The sequence below is a fragment of the Leptodactylus fuscus genome, chromosome 9 (assembly GCF_031893055.1).
Source record: "Leptodactylus fuscus isolate aLepFus1 chromosome 9, aLepFus1.hap2, whole genome shotgun sequence".
Taxonomy (NCBI): Eukaryota; Metazoa; Chordata; class Amphibia; order Anura; family Leptodactylidae; genus Leptodactylus; species Leptodactylus fuscus.
This window is the reverse complement of record NC_134273.1, coordinates 76159561-76184679: the sequence shown is the minus strand read 5'-3', so window position 1 is coordinate 76184679 and position 25119 is coordinate 76159561. Positions and strand designations below refer to the sequence as shown.

The following is a 25119-nucleotide window of genomic DNA, read 5'->3' as shown; positions in this document are numbered from 1 at the left end:
CTTGCCACATTGGTGGAATTGAGCTTACATGTGGATGGAGAAAGGAACAAGTTTCTATCGAGTATGGCACATTACTTGAGAGCCTTTGTTGGGAATATTTTCAGATTTTTAGCTCAAAGTACTGTCTAAAATACCGGAGACCCAATGGACACAATTAGAGTCAATGGGACTTCATGCGTATTCATGTGAAAATGGATCCAGCAGAGCTGTTAATATTATAAATAGACATCATGATCAGGTGAACAGCCCAACAGTGGCTCTACTAACCGATTCCCAGGGTGTGCACGTGTATACACACCCACACCTATACCCCATTTACTACTAAATATTCATATGAACATATGAAATGTTGACTTGGCGTTTGAAATCCACAAAATACACTAAGTCAGCTGCAAAAAATACAGAAGCATACGGCAGGAGAGCAACCTCATTCATAACACTGCTGAGCCGACATTCCCTGGTGTTATAATTCACCTCAATGGCATTTATGAATGGGAAACTCAATTATAGACCGGTTATGAATTGCCTGCGAACTAATTACGGGAAGTTGCCAGGTGTCACACAGCAAGACTGCAGAATCCAGAATAAATACTGAACAGAACCAAAGAGGTAAAGCGAGAAGACACTGGACAGGAAAAGCGGAACGGCAGAGATAGGGAAGGCAAAACCGAGAGCGCAGCAGGGGTTTATTCTGTTTGCAAATCTAGGCCAGTTATCAGCAGCCACAGATCCTGCCCTTTAAAAGACAAGTCTTGCAGGGGGCTAATCAGTCAAATGCATGGGGATGGAGTGAATTTTCTACTGAGGCGAAAGCTGACTTTTAGACATGCCTAAGAATTAATTAGAATGGAACGATCTAATCTAACGCGACATAGCTCTGTGTGATCATCATCACATGGAAATGGCATGGGGTTTCTTAAAGAAATGTGCTATATACACTTGGATAGTAGTTAGTGGTGACCTGTTTTGTGCATTTTTTTAGGATATGTTGGAAGCATAATGGTATACAGCTCATTGGTGGACCCAGACCAGTAGACTTGGTGGACCCAGACTTGGTGGACCCAGACCAGTAAGCAGACCGGTAGGCCATCACATCTCTTCCAGTAGACCAAGGGTAGGGAACCTTTGACTCTCCAGCTGTTGCAAAACTACAACTCCCAGCATGCATACCTTCTCTGTTGTTCTTGGAACTCCCATGAAAGTGAATGGAGCATGTTGGGAGTTGTAGTTTCACAGCAGCTGGAGAGCCGAAGGTTCCCTACCCCTGTCAGACTAATAGAAGATTAGACTGCTACTGAGACACCAGTCCATACAGAACCAAAGAGGTCTCAATGTCTCACAAAAAAACACAAGACATATGAATATTTTTTATTTTGCACCCTACATGATGCATCTGAAAAACAAGGAGCCTCAAAAACTGATCCTGGCTCCCGATTTCAGGTCTTCGTCTATTGACTACTTTTTTTTTTCCTTTAACATAAAAACATCAACAAAACGATGGGCATGAAAGTGAAATATAATGGTGTGAACCACAAAGAAATCAGGTTGTAAAACACATTTAGAACAGCAGGTCTTTTAAATGGCAACATAAAATAATGATGTTGGCTCCACAAATATCAGAATACGGTTATTCTACAACGCTAAGTGTTACGAAGAACACAAGACATCATTTAACCTGAGATACCAAAAAATTAAATACTAGCTGACCCAAAGAAACAAAACAAATAAGACCCATGGTGAAATAGGATGTCATGTAGGAAATCCCATGAAATAGATGAAGACACATCCTCCAACAGCACCATTTGTGAGTGCATTGTGCAGGCGTTACGGTGTTCTCTCACCCAAAAATGTGTTTTCAGAAACAGTTTGTTGGCAGTTCCAAAATATCTGTGGTTAGCTTGGTCGTGAAATTGAAACAAAAAAAAAGTCAATATCTGCAGGAATTTTCCAAGTTCTCCGAAGGTTTGTGTAGTCGCAGAGGGGTCTCAAATCTCCTGCGCCCCAGTACAAAATCTCAAACAGAGCTTCCATGTATCATGTTCCACTTATAATAATGGGATGTTATGTAGTAGAGAGACGTTTGGCTCTCACTCCCATGCATCAGGACACAACTACTTCTTTTGCACCATGTACTCCATTCACTTCCATGGGAGTTCCAAAAACATCAGAGCAAGTATGCATGCTGGGAGTTGTAGTTTTGCAACAGCTGGAGAGCCGTACGTTCCCTACCCCTGCCCTAGGTGGTCATCTTCTGGTTGATCTGGTTTCCACTTACATGTCTCAAATATGCATAGTAGTCAAGGAGAACAGTAACTGTACGGTAGGTTGTACATGGTTATAATACGGCTTCATGATCGTGACCCCAAAGCCTAGGTCCAGGACATTAAAATGTGGCACACGTGAATCCCCAATGGCGGTAGCGACTGATGTGATAAGCTACATTTTGTATTCCACTTTCAAAAATACGGACTTTAAATTCTGCACCTAATGGGGGGGGGGGGGGGATGGTAAAAATTACATTTTACGTGTCTGACTTACTACATATCTTCAGGAAATTATATTTTTGAAAAGGAGAAGCCTTAAAAAAAATAGAATAAAATATGGCTTAGTATCGTCAAAATGGCGCCTTGTACTCATTTTTATAACGCGCTAATGAAAGTGAGTTTATTAGCGTTAATAAACAAGGCAGTAAAATTTTGACACTCCGTCATTAATGCGTAATGTATATTTAAACCCAACGCTAACAATATTTCCGCAAGCAGAATATAAGACACTAAATATTAGTCTATGGAGGAGGATGATCGAGAGGAGAGGAGAAAGTGGCTGCAGTTAAATGCCTGCTCGTAAAAATGCCAGACTTGGAAATTGCTCGAAGAATTTACCAAGGAATCAACACTCACACAAGTTGCATTTTTTTTTTTTGTCTTGGGGTGATGCTTTATCTTCAGCTCGGCTGATGAAGTTCATTATTTTTGAGAATTATTTAAATGGAGAAAATTCACAAATTAACAGGCGGATTTATTGACTGTAAAGTGTATCTATCTTGGAACAGTACAGTGTGCTATCTATGGCCAAAAATTACTTGTATCCTAAATTTCCACCAGTTGGTTCTTTCTCCAGACGCTTTGTCCAATTATCAGTTCTCCCTGAGCTGCCATGATGCCTGACATAGACTGCACCCAGGAAGTAGAGGAGAATCTGCTCTTTAAAGGTGGGTTCACATCTGCACCCAGGTCTCTTCTTTCAGGTTTCCGTCTTCTACCGACAGGAGATGGAAACCTGGCAGACAGTGTCTGCCTGTGAGCATTTTGTGGTCTCCGTCGCGAAACCATTTTTTTTTTTTTAACCGGACACAAAGTTCTGCAGGTTTGATTTTGTGACAAAAAAAAAAAAAAAAAAAAAAAAAAAAAAAAAAAACGGTTTCACCACAGAGACCGCAAAACACTCATGGGCAGACGCTTTGCAAACCCATTCAAATGAATGGGTTTGAAAAGTGACTGCCGGTTTCCGTCTCCTGTCCAGTTTCTTGGGCACAAGACGGAAACCTGAAAGCGGAGACCGGGGTGCAGATGTGAACCCGCCCTTACTCATATAGAAGCAGAATCATTTTGCACATTATAGAGAAGTACTGACCGGCACTGATGTGAATAAAGTACTTTTGCTATAACAGAAACTTTCTATGTGTGCCTGTGTCTCTCCTCTCCCTCTCAACTCCTGCTCAAACCAACCCCAACTCCTTTCTCTCTAGACGTCTACATTATCTGACACCAGTGTGAGCTTTAGTTCAGAAGACGTTTCAGAGTTAAAGTCAGTTTAGTAGGAAGGAAGAAGGAAAGTGCCAGATAAGTGGAGAAAGAGGCATTTTTCTCTGAGAAGAGACATTACAAAGTTGTGACTTACAGTATTTCTGCAACATTTGTTGAAAAGTTTGTGAACCTTTAAATAATTAAAGCTTTCATGACTCAGATAACAGTCACTGGGTTTTGAGAACTTCGCTCCCACCACTGAAATATTTAGTGACCATGTACACCAACTTGTCTGGAGATGCCATTACAGGATTTTGGAAATAAGACTTTAATAGGGGGTGCGCTTCCATTTCACAGATATTGCTACTTTTATTAATATGCAAATAAGCTCTTTGGGAGAACAAGGATGAGGCCATTGCTCCAAAGAGGTAAAAGACAACGTTCTGGTTCCTCCAAAGAACTCATTTGCAAATTGACATAAAAAGCTCTCAACAGTGTAGGCACCAATTCACAATTTGATGCAGGTGAGTCTAACCTACCGGCTGGACTGAGTTGGCATGTGGGGTTCTGGTGACAGGCTCACTTTAATAGAAAATAACTACATATTATATATTATCTTCTATGATGGATAGAAGTTGGGTAGGTAAAAAGCCCATGTGAACGTGAGACGAAAAAGAGCACTTCTGAGACGATGCCATAGTCAGAGTTCGAGTTCTGTACCACCCATGTCATGAGAGGTAGCAGTGTTCAGACTCTTCCACTTATTGGAGATGCATCTTATTATAAATGTGGCTGCATATTGGCACATTTTAGGTAGTCTACTTGGTGCACAGACTTGAGACCAGGAACGGTAATATCCAGTAAGGTACTGGATACCTCTTTCTACCCTACAATACCACCAAAACGAGTGTTGACTGCTTTACCATAATTCTATGATGCATCAAACCAAATATCGCTAGTTGGGAGGTCCTTGACCATTGATCAGAGCCTATCGTAGTAGTCATTAGCCAACGGATGGTGTTGTGGGATTGTCCCTCCTACCACTTGTCTCTCTTGTAAGAGATGACTCTTAAGGTGGCCGTACACGTTCTACAGAAGTAATCTGGTGAGCCATCGTTCCATAGATGCAGCCAACACATTTTAGTTCATATTGGCCGTTCCAGTAGATCAAACTGGCCATTATATTGGGCAAGCAATGAATAGTCTTTATGGAAATATCCTAGGAAAAGTTTTTCAAAGTAAAGTCATTCATCATCAAGATGTGTTTTCTGTCTACTGGAACAAAATCTCAAACTTGGCCAGTTCTTTCCAGAAGATGCCGTTGGGTTATGCTTGATATCGGCCATTTTCATCGACTTTAGTCTTTAGAGGGGAGGACACTATATTAGATAGGTCCTACCCCCATGGGTGTTATGGGTCTATACAGACACTGTAATGTCTTGTCACACAGGGAATAAAAGTGGTGGCATTTTTTGGTATAAGAGATGAGAAAGTTGACGGCCAACAAGAGCGGGATGGAATGAGGGAGGTGGCATGAACCAGCACTATGGAAGCCCCATTGACATTTTTGCTATGGACCCCTCAGTGTGTGCAATATGGACTCGATGGAGCCCGAAGGCCGAAAGTAAAGAGATGGGGTGACGCTGCTTGGAATGAACAAGCATTAAGCAGATGAAAGAGTATTAAGACCTTTATTAGTATTAACCTCAATATGTTACAATACAGAGTTCACTGCATATAGAAATTTCTTACATCATCAGTAGTGATAAAATCCTATGGACCAGTTTCATTACTACACACGTAGAACAATTTATACAGTTTTTACACTTTTATTTCATTTTTTTTTTCTCTCCTTCCCCAGGCCAATATTTGTAGTCACAGATGTGTTCTATATCATATCTTTGGTCAGTCGGGTGTACAGGACCATTATAGTACGAATAATATATACAATTCTGAGCAGCACCTCTGCGCTATATTGTATAGAAGAGGGGTACAGGACTATAATGGTGGATGGCCTTCAGGTTCTCCAGGGCCCGGTATGGTCATGTGACACCTCATGGCTGTATGTACTAACATTGGTCACCTCTTCTTATAGGCTACCAAGAAGAAAATACTGCAGTGCTCCATTTAGAACTAGCACAGATGGCAAACTAAATAGCATAGGTAAGGAAACAGGTACATTGCACACATCCAGAGAGCAGCTGTTTGATGTTAGAAGCCCCCCTTATAAATGGCACCACTCTTGACCAAAGGCTAAGCCTGGTATTGCAGCTCATCCTATTGACCTGAATACAACTGAACTGCAATCCAAGACACAACCCATGGACAAAAGTGGCGCGTTCTCTGGGGAAATAAAGGCAAAAAATAGTTTTTAGTCTCACACACAAGCTATAAAGAGAAAATATTCAAAAAGAGAAGAGTCGATTTCAATAAATAATTTGCAAAAGAACACAAAAATCATAATCATCTGTTATACATATATTATATATTTAGCCCTATTCTTCCCTTCTGCTTCATTCACCTTCGTTACAATTTGGGGGACTGGGTAAGTTTAAGGGGACAATGGAATCCAAAAAATTAATATGTTGGAAAAGGGGATTTTCACCCCCCCCAAAAAATGGCTTTAATGTGGTATTACAGCTTGGCCAAGTTCACTTACCTGCAATACCAGACAAAGCCCATTGACAAAAGTAGTGCTGTTTTTGGAGGGAAAAAAAATGAAATCCAAAAATTCTTGGATTGGAGTAAATGGTTTGGGATTGGTGCGTTGTCATAGATGTAGAGATTATCAATAATTACTACTTCATCCATGGTTATCTTATCAGAAAATCCTACATAGGCTTCAAGTCCGTCACAAAAAAGAAGAAGGAAAAAAAATCGTGACATATGCAAACTGAACCAAAATGTACTCATTAACAATAGCAACTTATAACATAATTGGGTTATCAGTATCGAGAGTCACAAGTTTTACCGTTCATACCAGATTCAGATAAAATATTTTAGTATTGACCAACCATTTTTTAATATTGGCTGTATGAGCACTAGCTCTTTGGAACAGGATTAGGAACTTTCCAGCAAAATCCAATGAATTTTTAGGCTTTGTGTGGTTCCTCAGGGGCGGAGCCTGACAAATTCTCTTTGGTGTTCTTTGAAGCCCTTTACAATGTACCACCCCACTACTTGCTTCTAACCGTCATCTGTTGTTACAGGAATCCCGCGAGTTATAATTTTGCAACATCTGAAAACCCAAAAATTGAAGACCACTGTCCTATATTTACTATATATTGGAACACAGGTAGTGCTGACGAACATTAGAGTTCTTTCACCGTATCCTCTCACTCTATGCAATGTACAAAAAAAATCTTCTTGCTTTGTAGTCAACAAATTTTATTAATTCTGGATAGAATGTATTTTTAGTCCAATCAAAATTTACAGTATTCCCCATCCAGTAGATGGAAGTTCTTATGATCGTCTGATGGGTTTGACTCCACCAGAGTAGAAGACTCACTTTGCGGGACGTCTCCACACTAGCTAAGGGGAACCTGAACAGGGGACCCCACCAATGAGGCATTTCAATTGTTATTGGTAATTTTTTTTAAAAATTTTGGTTTATGGGTCAATTTTTAAAAAATTTCTGCAAGTCCCTTCAAATATATTTTAAGTCATACAATCACAGATGCCAAAGGCTTCTTTTTCTCCTCCACCTTCGATCTGCTCCTTATTGGGTGGCAAATTGTTAAATATGTGACTTTTTTGGCAAGTCTAAATTTTAGAAATGTGTACAGTGTAGAAAAATTCCTCCTCGATGCTGAATCACTAAATTGGACGAGCTCGAGAAAATGATCCTGCGACGCCTCTATCTTCGGTTGGCTCCTCCCCTTCTCTGTTGTCTTCCTCCGACGCCTGCGCAGTTGGCTCTGCCAGTGAGACACCAGTAGAGCCGAGTGCGAATGCTGGTGATGTCTTATCCACAAAAAAGAGGTTTTAATATGGTTTCCCGCCCTTCATGAGTTAAAATGCAAAAAGTTTTGTAACTTGAACGCTAAAAAAATAAAAACTTTTGCAACTTGCTGACAGTTTCCAGGTAACAAATGTAAAGGGGGAATAAAGAAAAGTTCAAGAAACTACAAGAAAACTAGAATTTTATATTTGCTGAGTCACGGATCACGGCAGAACCGAACAAAGACTAAACCGGAGGAGCCGGATGTTTTTAGAAGAAAGACTTTGTACCACGTCAGAAATTTCCAGTAGGTAAGACATTAAAGTCAAACTATGTTCACACCAGTGGGATAAAGTTAATTATAAAGCCATACAAATTACTGCACAAAGCCAATGATTAATGGCCATATTTACTACCCACCGGCATTAAAGTGCCTCGCTGTTTCATGTTTGGCCTGGAAATGCATTAATGAGCCACTTTACCGATAAAAGGAGCCCGTAAAATAGGCTGTGGTCAAAATACTTAATATAATGGACACGTTAGGTCATTATTAGCGAGCTGCATCCGAACGCGGCAAGACCCCAACTCCAGGGCCGGGTGGTTATTAAACATGAACTCGGGTCACAAAGTCTTGCTCCACACAAAAGTTTTAATCTCTCAAGACGTAAATGGGCTCGCACCTAAAATAGTGTGTTAAAGGGGAGTCAGGCGCATCAATAAATTCTAGTAGAACAGCGCCCCTTGTGGACACATTGGAAATGGCAGTTTTAATTTGATTCTTAAAGGGGCAAAAGTTAACAAAATCTATACTGGTTTGACATTGTGTAGTCCAAATTCTGCATATATTACTATTTTTGGGGAGGGGATGGAATTTAAACTTGGCAAATGCTCATGGTAGTCATGGCCATCTTGCCTTAACTACTTCTCTGCTCCGTTAACAGCATTTAGTGATGCGCTTTACAGCACAGTGATGGCCCCTGGCACCAATAGTCTGTACATGACTCATTGAGGTCTATGGGAAAATTTTCTAGACTGGGAGAAGGAGAACATAAGTTGTGACATCATCTATGGTCAGAGGTGTTATCTATAGAGATTATCTTCTATTGTAATTCCATCTATGATATAAATGAGGTGACTGCTGCAATGAAATTCCCAGTAAGAATTGGCAAGTTGTACTCTATTATTAGGCTTACAGGCCAGAGTTAAAATTGCAGGATATAGAAAAAAAAAATAGACAGTGACGTGGGAAATTCAAGATTTTGGAAAAAAAATGTTCTACATAAAAAAAACTTGGTTTAAAAATAGGCAAATGGTGAACTCTGAGTTAATATAGGGTTGGCCAGTTCAGAAACTGCATCTATTCAGAAGGGTAAAGAGCGTCCATCAGTCTGGAGGACCCAATATGTCCATGTACTAAATGGCCCTCTGATTTCAAAGGGAATTGTGCAATGCTTCATTTCTCCTATGGTGGCACTGCAGGGGAATTAACATTCTGAATTTTCCATTTTATGGCTGTATCGGACAAGGACTAAGATCAATTTGCAGGGGCCATTCTAGAAAAAAAGAATTGTTCAAAGCAGACAAGCTCTTTCGCTAACCTGAACTATGGTCGGTTTTTGGACATATCAGGTATCAGGTATCAGGGTAACCTATTATCAGTGCATTGCTTGACTGGGGAGATATTCCAAGACTTCAAGAAAACCAAAAAGGGACTTGTCCTCAAATGCAGCTTATCCTCTATCCACAGTAGGGGACCCCAACTGACTATGAGAACAGGGGTGCATTACACTCCCATCTGGATGGAGTGGAGGTCACGTAGGACTGCCGAAGACAACCAAAGACAATAGCCAAGGACTGTAATTTGGGTATTTCCAACAGTCCCATAAAAAGGGTAAGGGATCCCCATTTGTTATCGGTGGGGTCCCAGCGGTCAGACCTCCATCTATCCACAACTTATCTCCCACGGACTGTTATACCCCAAATCACCCCCCACCCACCACTCTCTACCCCAACACCCCCCCCACACACACACACTTTACTAGCCAAATATCTATTCGGACGTGCCAATAAAGTTTGTTTGATTCTTTGATTCCTCTACTATGGACAGGGAAGGGATTGCATTTATGGGGAAACATCTTTACATTTTCTTTGTCTTTGCAATTGACATATTTTGGGGCATGTCTACACAGAACAGATTTTCTGCGGATCCTATGCAATGGCAACAATTGCACAAAATTGTGTTTTGGTTTGTTTTATTGCAGACTTGCACAGTGAAAATTGGCAGCGACTGCACTTCAGGTCATCGTACGCTGGCGAAAAATCCAACGTCCCATGTGAATGCACCTTAATAGCTCGTAATTAACGTTAATTTAATAAAATGCATTTCTAATAAATAATTCTCAATTGCGAACGTAAAACAAAATAATAGTGACAAATTGAATTTCAAAGATTATGTCAATGCCTTTAGGGCAAAATCCTGCAAGCTGATGGAGAAATCGCATTAAAATTTCAGAAAAGCACTGAGCTGCCCTCTACAGGTTACAGGAGGAACGGTGAGCTTGTGATTGCAGGTATTGATCAGATGAATCCTGCTATAACTGGTGCGATTAATCTCTAACCTGTGACTGTCCGACCGCAGAAAAATTACTGCAAGCCCGGACTGCTGCAGCGGAGACAGCTCGGAGGTTACAGGGTAGAGACCAATGCACGAGACTACGCAAAAACATTTCATGTACAATTTTTTTTAATATTATGCAAAAAAACCAAACTTTTTTTTTTTTTGCAGAATTTTGGACTTGTAGATGGTAAGACCAAGGCCAAACTAAATAATAGACATGTACATCTCAAATGTTCTCTTATCTGGAAGATTTGTTAGCAATAAATTGATTTTTGCTTTGAATTTTTGCACATTAGGTCTCCTCCAGAAGGAAGGCGATCTGCTCATCATGGTAGGATGTAGTTTTCTTCCTCCTGGAGGAGATCTAATGTGCATATCGTTTCGCATGGAGCCTTGCCCGTATCTGCAGAATCCGCTTACTTTAGTTACATCTGCTGGTAATCTTATATGTCTGATCACCACAGACAGGAGTCTCCTGGCAGATTTCACCAAATTTAGGCCTGGTTCACGTCTGTGTTGGGGTTTCCATTCAGAGTGTCCACTTGTGGACCTCCAAATGGAAACCTATACGCATAAAAAAGCAGATACTGAAGGAAACCCACTGATCCCATTGACCATAATGGGATCCGTGTGGTTTCCGCATGAAACAAGCGGAGAGAAAAATCCTGCAAGCAGCACTTTTCTCTCTGCATGTTTTGTGCAGAAAGCACACGGACCCCATTATAGTCTATGGAGTCCGCGGGTTATCTTTGGTAAGAACTTTTTTATGCATATAGGTTTCCATTAGGGGGGTCCCCAAGCAGAATCCTCAAATACAGATATGAACCGAGCCTTAGATGGTTCTGCAGATAAAGATCTAATGCTTCCAACCAACCTTACTCTCAATACACTACCCGGAGAACTAGTAGCCCCTTTCCTTCCAAAACGAAGTACAGAAGCTTTCAATGTTCCAACACATGACTTGGTTTTCTTGTGATACTGGTGTCCATTCTATTCTAACTATCAAAGTGCTTGAACCCAAAATTGACTATATTGAGAATATAAAGGTTCCCCTAAATATGATGCCACCTGCCAATAAGAGGCTCGAGGAACCCAGGACCCCGTGAACGGGCCAGTACCAGCAAGACGCCTTGAGGTTCCTATAACTTATACTGCTGTACTGTGTCTACACAAGGGACAAGCTATTTTTGGGACTCAATCACACCCTTGTGGCCAAGGAGAGGAGATCCCTCCAGATAGTTATGAAGGTTAATAGTTTTGCAAAGTCTAGGTGCTACCTCAACTCAGCTCCTCTTCGAGGAAGCCAAGGGTATGGCTGGGAGAGAGGATGTTCCTTGGTATGGGTCCCAGTTGCTCCATGCTTTGGGGGACTGCTTAAACCTGCTTTGTCCTAGCTCTATGCTTGGAGGGTGCCCATAAAACAACATGTCCTAGCCAAAGTATTTAGACTAGTATATAAACTGAACCTTTCCATTGAATGAAGAAGACCTAAGATCTGACTCTTGGAGGACAACCCAAGACTGATGTTCTTTACGGTGGAACATGGAATGGACGTAGGTAATAAGTACATGACCAAACCTGAGGCCATCAGAAATGGTGAGTATAGGGATATATAAAGGGACCAGTAGGTCACCCATATAGACCTACATTCAAGAATTGGGTCAATTTCTTCGTAATGTATTAAAGAAATTACAAACTTTCTCGAGGTGAAGTTGTCTACTGGAATTTAATACAAAAAAAGTCTCCCAATATTTTATAAAAAGTTTCTATTTTTATTGGTTTTCTTCTACGAATCTGCTAGGAAAGATATAAATACCATAGTATATGTGGATATTACCCGAGCCACATACAAAGGAGTCCAGCGTAGGTTTGTATAGAGGAAAGGTGGACATTTATTAACACTTGTTTCCTTATGTGGGTGTATGCTTGCGAATGCTACGACCATTAAAATCTGTAACAATCTATTATAAACCGAAAAAGTACTCGAAACACAGAAAAATCCTGAAAACTGGTTCCACCTGCCATCTTCAATGTAAACACGACCCTTATAACTTTCCGTACATTAGCAAGAAGTGTTGCGATTGTGCGATCCTATACAGTTCTATACATAAGCAAAGGAGTTTCGCTCTTAAAAACGGGAACCTCCAGTCTCCTTGTAGAAAAATATGTAATAGGTGCAATTGGTGCTCCTAAAAATCCTTCAGTCCCTTGGGCTAGTAGCGCCTATGGTTTTAATAAAGTGCTACAAATCCCTGCATACGTTGCAGCGTGCAGAATACAGAGCAGATATACCTCCCTCTGCTGGTTGTCCAGAAAATTGCATGGCTACCATAATTCTTACTTGTCATACTTGGAACGCAGGGGACTATGGGTTATCTAAGATCCGTCATTCCATACACCGTGACTAAAACCTGTTATCACCCCATACCAAGATTTTATTAGGAGACTGGAGCTTAACTTTAACAAAGTTGTCCAAGACTACAAAAAAGTGGCCAAAAACAGTGATACACTTGCCCAACGTTTTGTTACATTTTAACTTGGTCCCATTCACTTTATTAGAGCTCAGCTACATTCTCAAAAACAACCCATGGACAGAGATGGTAGGGTTTTTAGAAGAAGGACGCCATGTTCTTCTAATTCAGGGCAGCCCCTTAAAGGGTTGTCCTCAAATCATAACCTATTAACTATCTGCAGGACAGGTGAGAAGAGTCTCCTAAAGTTGAATGGAGCAACGGTCAGCATGACCAACGGTGCTCTGTCAGTATCTATAGGACACAGATAACTGGTCAGTCCTGTATAGATGGAATGGACTAGGAGCATTCACGTGTGACCATCTCGCCAGGGGTTGTACAGGGGGTCTTTTTAGGCTCGCTCTCCCCAGGGGTACCTAAGTATACAGGGATGGTTCCAACCAAATTGTGGCTTGGAAACCAGCACCTAGCCTCCATGTTGCTCGCCTCTGCGCTCCTCTCCAATATCCTGCCATTAGGACTACCAGACTACCACCCCATGGAGGCTAGGTAACTATTGATGAAAACGGGAGAGAAAGGAGGAGGAGGAGCTGGCTCCGATCAAGTGATCCAGGATCAGAACCAGCCCAGAACCCAAAAAGTACAGCAAACACTCTTGGGGAAGTAACAAAAAGACTCCTTGGACAGTCCCTTTAAATGAGGAGAATGGGACCCCTTTTTGTATTCATGTCCTTGCCATCAAATGTTCTGTGCTTAATACCATCGCCCACTACGAGGATCCACCATTGTACAGAATTACACGTCAATACCCTTCATTGTCCTTCCGGCCAAATGCAAAAAGATTAAAAAGTACTGTACATTATTCTTAAACTTAGAGAAAACATCAGAAAAAATTCTTCATTTCACATTTGGTAACAAAAACGGGAAAAAAAAAGTTGAGTCAGAAAATTATCGAGGAACGGATTAAAAAGAAAGGGATGGGTGATGTCAAGACATGGAGCGGTGAGGTTAGTGATATGTACAGGAATCTTGAGCAAAGGTTAGTTCTATGTACAGAAGTTCTCAACAAAGGAAACATTCTTTTAGTAAGAAAAGTCAGTAGGTTTAAGGACACAGAAGATACTGGTTTAGCCTCGAAGATGATAGATCTAGTCACCAACCTTGGTAAACAGTGGATCTGTTGTCCAAGTCTGTCCCATCTTTTTCTGGAGTATATGTACTTGGATCCTGATCATAATCTTCTGTGGATGGCACTGTGGTTTGTAAAGGGACTGTACTTCCAGCAGGTGTATCCCAGTCTATTAAAGTGGTATTTTGCTTTTGCTCGGGGTCTCTTAAAGTTTTGTTAGTGCCGGGGTCTTTTTGGCCATCAGCACTTTCTGTAGTCATGGTGGACTCTGTGTGGTTCTGCACATCTGAAGAATGTGTAGCTACGTCACTCTTCTCCTTCTTCTCGCCATCCTCGCCTTCCTCCTCCTGCTCTCGCTCACCCTCTTCCCCCTCGCCTTTTTCATCTTTGTCCCCCTCCTCAGCCCCTTCGCTGGTTTTTGTAGGAGTCGCATCATTGTCAGAGCCTGTGGACGGTAAAGGTTCAGTAGTAGACACGACAGGCCTGGCGGCCTGCTTACTGGCAGAAGAGGAAGTGGGGAGGCGAGTGGGCCACACAGTGCTAGGAAAAGAAGGTAAACCACCACCGCTAAACCCAAGACCAGCAAGAAGAGTACTTGTCACCACAGAGGCCACCGTAGCTTGGCTCCCACTTGAAGAAGGGCCCATTCCAGTGGCCATGGAAACAAAAGAAAAGGGGATGCCAGAGGAAGTCCAGGTGGAGGATCCAGAACTGATTGGAGCCATGTCAGCGGAGGAAGCAGGGGAAGCAGTAGGCTTGTAGAAGAAAGAGCAGAAAAAGAAGAGTCAGCACGTTACCTGCAGGAAGACTTTTAGAAAGTGCACTGGTGGAAATCTTTCTCTGAGCTTTCTTATTCTGCTTCTAAGATAAAATAAGACACTAGGTTCAAATCATAAAACATGCGGGTGACTGCGGGGTTATGGAATCCTGGTCCCAAAATTAACCTCTGTCCATATACCGTAAAGGGCGTCTACCTCGTCCTAGGAGTAACTAGTAGAGCAGAAAGAAGCAAGGCAGAAATAATTTTATGGATATTTAAATCAGCCTCTAAGTGCACTGAGGGCGGGGCCTGATTTGTTAGATTTGACTACAGTCGGGTGCAAGTGCTCCACCTCTCCTCTGAAATCATCGCCCAACTCAGCCACTTTAGCTTTGGATTTCTGGGTGATATTTTTGGCCTCTGGCTGCATCATGGCGGTCTGTATGAAATCAGACAACTAATCTTAAGGACAGGCTAAGTCCTCGATGACCTCTAAGGCCACACTTTAAAAAAGAAGTGGACATGTGGAGAGGTTTCAGTACATGCACACTGGCGGTGGCCCAGTTAGGTAATTGTATGGCAGTATTATCTGGCAGAACTGCACCATGAGCACCAATACTGTATTTCACAAGGCACATGGCTACTTATAGACCATATTATAGCATATAACCTGACACTGGGGAGAATGGGGGGTCTCAGCAGAATGTATTACACGGGGACTATCCAATGTAAGGCGGCACCAAACACAACTGCTCACTAAGTCTCCAAAGAACAAACACATTTTCTGTTCTCGGATTTTAATTACATTTGTGTCCACCGGATGTCACCATTGTGTCATACAGTCAGCAGATTCCCCTCTGTAATGTGCAGCTTAGCGGCAAAAATAATAATAAAAAAAAATTGGCACAGACTGAAGAATACGGATTTCCTAACAACATTCAATTTACTTCCTCCGGACACAGAGTTTAAGGTCCAAAGCAAAACTTGGATATAAAGTGCTACCTGTTATTATTACAGCTGTGGACAGAAGAGCTCGGTGTGCAGGGGACAGGCAGGAGACGGATAATGGAGTCATGATAGAGAGAGTATAGAAAGAGAGAATAGAAAGAGAGATGGATGGATAGAAAGATAGAACAGATCAATGGATTATAGAGAATGGTGATAGATAGAGAGATAGATAAATAGATGATAGATAAATCGATAATAGATGATTGATTGATAGATAAATAGATATGAGATTAGATAGATAATAGATGATAGATAGATCGATAATAGATAGATATGAGATAGATAGAAGATACGATAGACTGCACTGCCCTACATTATACTGCACTACCACGTGTAGGCCTAGAATGGATATATCGCTTCTACAGTTCAAGTCTTTGCCATATTTTGTCTCTCCACCTCTATGAGATGACGGGTGAGGAATGGTTATGGACATGAAGCTTCATCATGGAGGCTCACTGTAACGTCAGAACCTGAAGTCATCACATCAGGAAGGTAATCCTATACTTACCACTCCTGTCTTCACAATCCTGGTCCCTTCAAATATTCGAGTCGTGTTGGCTGAAAGAAAAATGGAAAAGAAATCTTAAATCTTTTTTTGACATGGCATAATAGTCCAGAGTAGATTTATGGCCATGAATGGTTCTTCTTCCCGATCCCTTACTACCCTACCTCCCTACAGGAATATAAGATGATACAGGAAAACGATGAAATTTTAAATTCCAAAAATACATTTCGTCAGAATTCTAAAATTGTAATTTGCTCCTAATCAGGCTTAATATTCTAATGGTGGAGGATGCGGAGAGAATTTGGAGGACGGGGAACAAGTTAGAAGAAAGTCATAAAATGGATATCTACAACGTTTAACTGGACTCAGATCCTGGAAATATAGGACAATAATTATATATAATATATATAGCACTAGACAATTAGGCTAATTAGGCTGTCTACCGTCAGTTGGGTGGTCTCAGACTATCTGGTCTCTTCCAGGACCACCCACTTGATGGTAGAGAGCCTAGTTATACTATCGGAAGCTGAAACAAGCACTGGATTTTTCAGGCACGGCGGGGGGCTAGAGAAAGGGTTCCAGAATCAGTAGAGTTGCCCCTATTGAAGGCTGCAGAGAGGTGGTGAAAGGTTCTATTGGGGTAATCCAAAGTGTTAAAAAAGTCAGTCTGTCCACGGGCTGCGTCTGCTATTGCAATGCAGTCCCATTGACTTGACTACAGTCAAGGTGCAATACCGGATACAGCCTATAAAACAGAAGTGGCACTGTTGCACAAAAATACACACCTCTCCGTTTTACTTATATACACCTTCTCCCTTACCCAGTCCTGAGTATTATTTGTATGTTTTTTGATACTATTAGATCATTTTAGATTTTATCCTATTGACTTCTACAATAATCTGTTCACGGGGTTGTTATATTATTAGAAGTATCTGAAAGCGACTACAAAAGAACCAGATTTTTAATCTCTCTAAACAGCCTTGAATGTTTATAGCCGAAGTGAAGGACACGGAGAGAATATAAAATGACACGGAAGGACGTTGGCAACGAATGACATAGGTGACAGAATATCTGTAGTAAGGTCAGCCATAAATCCCCACGGCATGAGGACAGTCACTCACAACACACTTGTGACCATTACAATTTGCCTTTATTGAGATGTGGATTGTTTTTTAGGATAAGGACATTGTAAAGGCTGAAAATCATCCTGAACCTACAGCGATAACCGGCATGCTGCAGGTCCAGAACCCGCAGCGTCAGACACTGCAGGAAAACCTGCGGCGCACAATGTGTGGATGAGAATCGTTTGTCTTCATTTCTTAAAATGAGGTAGTTATAGTTATTTCCTGATTGTAATTTTTTTTATTCTATATTTTTTGCACGAATATGGCGGCGGCCATCTTGCCTGAGTTTTTCCTTTACTCTGTTAACAGCATTTAGTGATATGCTTTACAGCAAGCTCATGGCCATAGACAGCGATAGATTGCAGCAGACATATAGAGGTCTATGGAGAGTCTTCTAGACATGCTCAGTGCAGAGAGGGGGAGGAGATAAGCTGTGACATCATCTATTGTCAGTAGTGGAAGCAGTGATGGATGTTATCTATATAGGTATAACACTTGTCCCCGGTGCTCGGTTCTGTTGCTCCGATTTCTTGCGGTAGAAGTGCCTGCGGAATTGTGACATCCGGTGTTCCTTTCCTTAGACCATTGATTGGCTTCAGCAGTCACGTGACCACTACAGCAAATAAGCAGTTAAAGGAAAGGGACATGGGCCATCACAGGTTGTAACGCCTCGTATACTTTGCAGACTGCCGATTGGACCAAATCCCCACCACATACAACACCGCGGTCACATGCGATGGGGATATCTGCCTGAAAAAACGTTGGAACAGCTGGACTGGACTGCTTGGAGACACCAGAGCACCAGGGACAGGTGAGAATTTTTTTTAATTTTTTTTTTATTGTCTGCAATTTAATTTGTGACACCTTTGCGATTTGTGGAGATGTCAGGCAGCGCCGCACCTCCCATGAGGCGACCTGAAGCAACCGCTTCAGGCAGTGCTATGTCAGGGCCCCAGGGAGGGAGGCATTTTTGCTGTCCTGGACTGGCTTAGCACCGAGCGGTGGATTGGGGAGGCCGCTGAAGCAGCGCTGCTCCAGTGGCCTCCCCTCACGCTCAGGCAGAGAGCAGGTCCTCTCTGTGCCTGCGAACGCCGCTAAGCCCCGCCCTTTGCTTCGCCCCGCTCTGCCCCCTCCTTCGGGCGGCGAAAGGGGTATGTTCACCCCTGATGCCAGGCCATCTAAAATTTCAGAAAAGTAGTACTACCTAACCTACCAATCCCCCCACTGCTCCCATTCAAACACTTCTTGGGTTCTCCACTGGTCTGTTGATCCTGACCTCCAGTGATGACATGTGGACATGTGGCTGCTGTCGCCAATCACTGGGTGTAGCGATGATATACCAACATCCCCGAAATCAATTCTGCAAATAGTGCTCCGCGTCAGTTTCTGGACATCATTACTCAAGGCATGGATACAAAGACTGGGGAACCCAGGAAGCTTCAGAATAAGAGTAGCAGTGGATGGGCAAAGCAAGTGTTACTTATTTTATATCATTCTTAGTAGTGTAGTATTTTTTAATTGTTTTTTTTTTTTTTTTTTTTTTTTTTTTTTTTTTTTAAGTGGCTGGCCATCCTCATAAATTTGTGACAATTTTTTTTTTATCGACTTTGCTCCAATAGTTGCTCGAAAGCAAGTTGTCTTATAATCGTTAGGTCAACAGGAATAAATATAAGGTTTAGTTTTTGACTAAGAGACCACTGGTACACTCCTAATTTGTATTTTGTTGAAATGACTGTAAATCGGAAAGGTTTTCGGTGATATTTCCAGTTCTACCACTTGATGAATTTGGATATTAATGGGCATCATCACAAGCGAGCAGTTACCCACGTTCTCAACTCTGGTTGGGTCACCGGTAAAGAAAGTTCTATTGCATGGGGTAAGTAACGTTGTATAGCTCTGGGCCTCTCTAGAGCCAACAACAGATGCACTAATTAAGCTTAACAGATTGATTTAGGATCTTATGTGAAGACTTGCAAGTTCAGCAGCTCTCGCTCCATTACTCCTCTGTAGGGGCTGTCAGCAGGCAGTGTCTATCCAGATTAATTTTCAGGTTTACCATCCATGAAAACATCAACTTTTTTACACTCTGCAAAGTGCCCAGTAAATATTTGCTTAATTTCTGAATTTTTTTTTTTTTTGGGAGCAACAATTCCAGGATTGTCATTTCTGCTACAGACATCTGCCAATCCAAGCGGCTGCCGCGAGCTTCACGTCGGCCGTCAAACAAGGAGTTAAATTATTTTGCATATCTTAATTGCAAAACGCAACATGCCTGTTTGGTTCCTGACAGCTCATTTTTAGAGTGTCGTAAAGCTGTTACCGTTTCTGGAAATTAATTGGCCTAATTTATAAAAGATTCCAACAAAACAAGCTATATATATTTTATATACACACACATATATATATTATATATACACACTCACCCATGGGCTAAGAAAAAACAGTTGTGGACTCTGAGTCTTGCCACAAGAGGGCATAAAAAGGTGCTTCTGACCTGCCCTATAAAAAAGGTCTCAGAGGCTACTTTTGGGTAGTGTACATACTGGTAAGAAACGGCTGACTAATAGACACGCCTCCAGGACACTTACACATTTTTTTTCCTATTGACAGACTTTGAGAGGGGCATCATTGGACTGAGACAAGTAGGAAGGTCATTTTTACCAGTTGTCTGCCACCTACGCCCTTTTTGACTTGCTTTTTAGTGTGTTGCGAGCAGTGGTTAGGTGAGGTCACAGCAAACAGTCTCCAGAGAGCCCAGACAGAACACTAGTAAAGTGGATGGAATTAAAGTTCACTTTCCATGCTATACCACTGCTATATATGACAGCACGGGTATATTTACACTTGTTTTTATGCCACCAACCCACTGGCGATAGTGGCTTGGTAGGTCAATCCCTGCTTACAGGATGCCTTTAAACTGAAACTAAATCTGAAATTTCCCCAAGGTGGGACTATTAAAGGATTATCTTATCTTATCTTAAACTTGTACAGGCCCTTTAAACCCTTGGATTCCCCAAAGCCTTTTAGAACCAAGGCCAGAATACCACCATGGGACCAAGTAGACAATATGGGGGTTCACTTTACCACCCACGATAAAGAATAACCATAAATATATCCATTACCCAAACCAGGAAGATTTCTTACCTTGAAACAGCATTGTTTGGCTGAAGTCACTCCGCATATCGTTACGACACACTGCCTGCACTCGGAACAGGTATAGGATATCGGGCGAGACGTGGTTAATGGTGACGTTCTGTACAAAAAAATACAACAAAAATACAGTCACATGGTCTGTTCGCAACGTCAAGGTTCTAGATTCCTTAACCGGGCCAGACAACAACAGCCGGGAATATTCCCAGTCTCCTACTGTACTGAATGATATTTTCTATATTCATATCACACTCTCTAAAACATTCGCCCAAAAAGCTCCGAGTCCCTAAATACACTACAAGGTATTAATTTAAAACTGTCATGGATGTCATTAAAAAAGCAATTTTAAGAGCTCAATAATGCTCGCCTTCACAAAGAAACGTCGGAAAATATTTATGCGGCCAATAAAATGATAGATCAGTTGGAATCTATGTATTTTTCACTTGTTTGTCTCTCTGGCTTTTATGCCTTTTTTTATGGCGCAATAAAACCGATGAAGTGTCTGTGCTACATGCCCAAGCCAAAGGCGATATCATAAGTAGCCCCCGTAAATAATGAGCGCGGAGCACACCCCTCTCTACTTCAATTTACTTCTCAAGCAGAACATTGAAATGTCCTTTGTTACCGGGAAAAAAAAAAAATGTCACCGCCTGAGCTTAAGACAGCAGAACTATTTGTCCCCAGACTCCCCAGGTGTTATTAGACTTTAACACAATGTTCTATACATAGACCGAACACAGTGATGTTCAGACATTATAGAGATGGCTGTCTACAAATAGAGTGAAGTTTTAGAGTTTCGGAAGAACAGAACAAGCAAAAAAGTACAACTACTGACCAGAGCAACTAAATGACTTTGCTCAGTTGTCAAGTACTACAAAAAGTTTAGCTTGGACCGGGGTCCTCAGGGGTGGTCTAAGGTTGTTGTAACCTTGGACTACCAACGTTATGTCTTGAGTAGAGATGATCGAGTAGTTTTCGATCAAGTAGGTATTCGATCAAATATTACGGTATTCGAAATGCTCGTACTCGATCGAGTACCACTCGCTATTCGAATGGAAAAGTTCGATGCAGAACCAGCATTAATTGGCCGAATGCTATACAGTCAGCCAATCAACGCTGGTTCTTCTCCTACCTTTAGAAGTCTTCTCCGTGCAGCGTCCCCGCAGTGTCTTCCGGCTCTGAATTCACTCTGCCAGGCATCGGGCCTGGGCAGAGCCGACTGCGCATGCCCGCTTGTAGTGCGGGCATGCGCAGTCTGCTCTGCCCAGGCCCGATGCCTGGCAGAGTGAATTCAGAGCCAGAAGGCGCCGCGGGGATGCTGCACGGAGAAGACTTCTCGGAGGATCCAGCCCGACCCTCACTCGTGGACTTGGTAAGTATAATTTGATCGAACGTTGCCTACCCCTGAAATGAGCATATTCCCCCCATAGAGTATAATAGGGTTCGATATTCGATTCGAGTAGTCAAATATTGAGGGGCTACTCAAAACGAATCTCGAACATTTTACTGTTCGCTCATCTCTAGTCTTGAGGCAAACCTCAAAAACCACTGCTAAGTGGGAAAGTCATAAATCAAGGTTCATCACCTGTAGAGTGTGAAGGAGGACCAAAAAATACTTCAGAAAGGTCAACCGTTAACCACTACTATTTTTGTAAAGCTGAATCTCTATTTTACATGCACAGATGGACTTGGATAACAGATTGCTACAGCAACATGAATAGAGATTGACCAGAATTATAAAGCAAGGTTTAATACGGGCAGGTGGCACCTCAAAAATAAAGAAGTAGATCCATCTAGTTCAAAAAACAGTGGGAGGAAAAAACACATAACTGCTCTCCCCTTGAGGATCTTTGATGAACAATGCGGTATACCAACCCGAACCTCCAATCTGAGCTAGAGAAAACAGACCGCTGCCAAGTTCCTGGGATGAGTTGTAGGATATAACAACACAATGGTCAGGTGGGGGTCACAAACCGACCAGAGTTGGTATCGAAACTGGTACGTTTACACTGATGACAGTGAGCAAGAAGCCTGGTGGCACACGGCTCAAGGAACAAACATGGACGTGGAATAGTAAGAAGCTTTATTCAATGAGATCTCATCGAATAAAGCTTCTAACTGTTCCACGTCCATGTTTATTCCTTGAGGTGTGTGCCACCAGGCTTCTTGCTCACTGTCATCAGTATATACGTTCCATCTAGTTCAACCTACTCTTTAATCTTAGTCAACAGTCTAAAGTCAAAAACACTTTCTAGAAAATAATGAGCCTCTCATATTATCACAAGTGGAAAAACATAGTACGGATAATTTATTACGACTAGTATCCTAATAATACTGCGGCACCTCAGGAGGTCCTGTGTACCAAAATATCATCACTATAGACTATAACTCACACCTGTGTTTTGACATCATAGTAAATCTGAAGAGCCAAGGTGCCCCTGCCCTAAATCTCAGCTCTAGTCTTGCCACTGGTTTAAAAAGTGGAGAGCAGGGAGGAAAACCAACAAAGTGGCACATTTTAGGCAAACAAAATCAGGGCCATGCACCAATTTTTTTTTGGAGTACATAGTATAGTAAAATCATCTTCCTCATTTTACAAATTTGGGAATATTTAGGGCTCTCAATTATGATTAAATACCGTATATACTCGAGTATAAGCTGACCCCAATATAAGCCGAGGCATCTAATTTTACCACAAAAAACTGGGAAAACTTATTGACTCGAGTATAAGCCGAGGGGGGGAAATGCAGCAACTACTGGAAAATTTCAAAAATTAAAATGGTCGGAGATTTTGGGTGTAGTAGGTGCTGGGTGCTGGGGAAGGGGAGGGGGTGTTTTGGTTGTCTGTCTCCCCCTTCCCTGAGCTTGAGGATTTTTTTTTTTTTCTTCCACTTAGAATTCAGTCTGGCTGACTATAGGGATCTGGAGTGCTCCTATTAACCCCTTCCTGATGGAACAGGAGCACTGCAGATCCCCTATATTCAGTAGACCGGGCACTGTCAGACACAGGGATACCTAATGTATAGGTTTTTCACAGTAATTTTCTACTATTGTATTGTATGTATTCTAGGGAAAGGAGGGATTTAGAACTTTTATTTTTTTTTATTTACTTTTAAAGCTTCTATTTTTTTCCCCACTATTTTATGGGAGATTCTATATATATATATATTTTTTTTTTTTTTTTGCTGACTCTAGTATAAGCCGAGGGGGGCTTTTTCAGCACAAAAACTGTGCTGAAAAATTTGGCTTATACTCGAGTATGTATGATGTTTTCAGATTATGGCAGTGTTATATCTACATAATGAAAACCACACAGATACAAAAAGATCTCACTCGTGATTTGTGAACCATGTTTTGGACATTCTTTGAGATGGACCCTCACCCCTTAATTGTCATTTGAAATAATAAGAGCTATGTCAGAAGTGCAAACATTTTGGGAAATCTTCTTGTACAAAGACATTATTAACGTAAATTTCCCAATTCAAACATTAAAATGTCAGACACACAGAAGTCTCAAGCTTATTGTTTATAATCTATGTTTTTGCCCTTGTGTATCCTACAAAAAATAAAGCCTACTGAAAATAGTTAAAACCATGTCTTTGGTTGAAAATTTCCTAGAATATCAATCATAGGAAATCATTAATTGGTATGTCCCACTTCTGACACCAAAAAGTGCCCACTTAATGGCTTACATTAGGATTTATTTTTAGGTATCACTTCAAAACCCTACTCTAATCAGTAGACCGAGTGTGTAGCCAAATATACTGATGATCCTTGTGTGGTTGATCAGAAGTAAACAATTATTTGAGAAAATTTCATTAAAAAATGTAAGTTTTCATTTTTGAGATGAAAATTGAAATAGATTTTTTTTTTTATTGGTAGCAATTACGTCTCACGCTGGTATTGTCTCATCTATCTTCCGAAGAAATCAAAGTAAAAGCTTTCTTGTATGTAATATCAAATAACTAGAATTTCATATCGCCTATAGTGCCGAAGATAAAAAAAAATCCCGATTTTCAATTAATTTTGCACAATTAACATCCAGTTCCCGACATCAACCCACATTCATGAACTGCCAGTGATATGAACCCTATTCTCAGGACAGGTTGCGTTTGCTAATTATTGCACCATGTTTCCCATCCCCCCCCCCAACACCCTACTGACGTCCCTTATGATAATGTAATTGTTACAAAGAAACTCATCCTGGAACATTGTAACCTTGTGCGTCGCTCAATTGATTCCTTCTCTATTCTTTGAACCAAAGTACTTCTCTACGTGACCCAGATAACAATGTCTAGTGGGGGAACAGAAAATATAAATGGAAATGAAGGAAAGTAATCTTTATCTGGGAGTGTTATTGTATAAGTTATGGAGCAGGCCCAGAGGACTGCACATTCAGAAATAAAAGAAAAAAGTCATTAGGAGATGTATTGTAGGCGCTGGCATTTTTTCATGTACGTACACAATTCCAGATTTCGCTATGTTACCAGCCGGTTCAGATTAACATTAAATGAAGCTCTCTGGAACCTGGAAGTGTTACTTTGATTCTTTGCAAGGGCAAAAGAAATGTGCTCTGGTTTAAAGACGAGAATGCTGAACTGGGGAAATCCTAAAATAGTGTGGCGCTGAAATAATATTTGCATTTAAAAGCAATTCGGAGAAGTCATTT

The 25119-nt window shown here is 41.4% G+C and overlaps 1 protein-coding gene across 1 annotated transcript in view; it reads right to left on the bottom strand.

The window, feature by feature from the left end:
* The window catches only part of PTPRG (protein tyrosine phosphatase receptor type G), a 361431-nt gene that overhangs the window by 68791 nt on the left and 267521 nt on the right, over positions 1–25119 (bottom strand). The window contains exons 10-12 of the mRNA XM_075287326.1: positions 20445–20553; positions 16180–16229; positions 13935–14658 (exon numbers count right to left, since the gene is read on the bottom strand). Coding sequence (XP_075143427.1) covers positions 13935–14658; positions 16180–16229; positions 20445–20553 — 883 coding nt within the window. The remainder of the gene's footprint in view (positions 1–13934; positions 14659–16179; positions 16230–20444; positions 20554–25119) is intronic.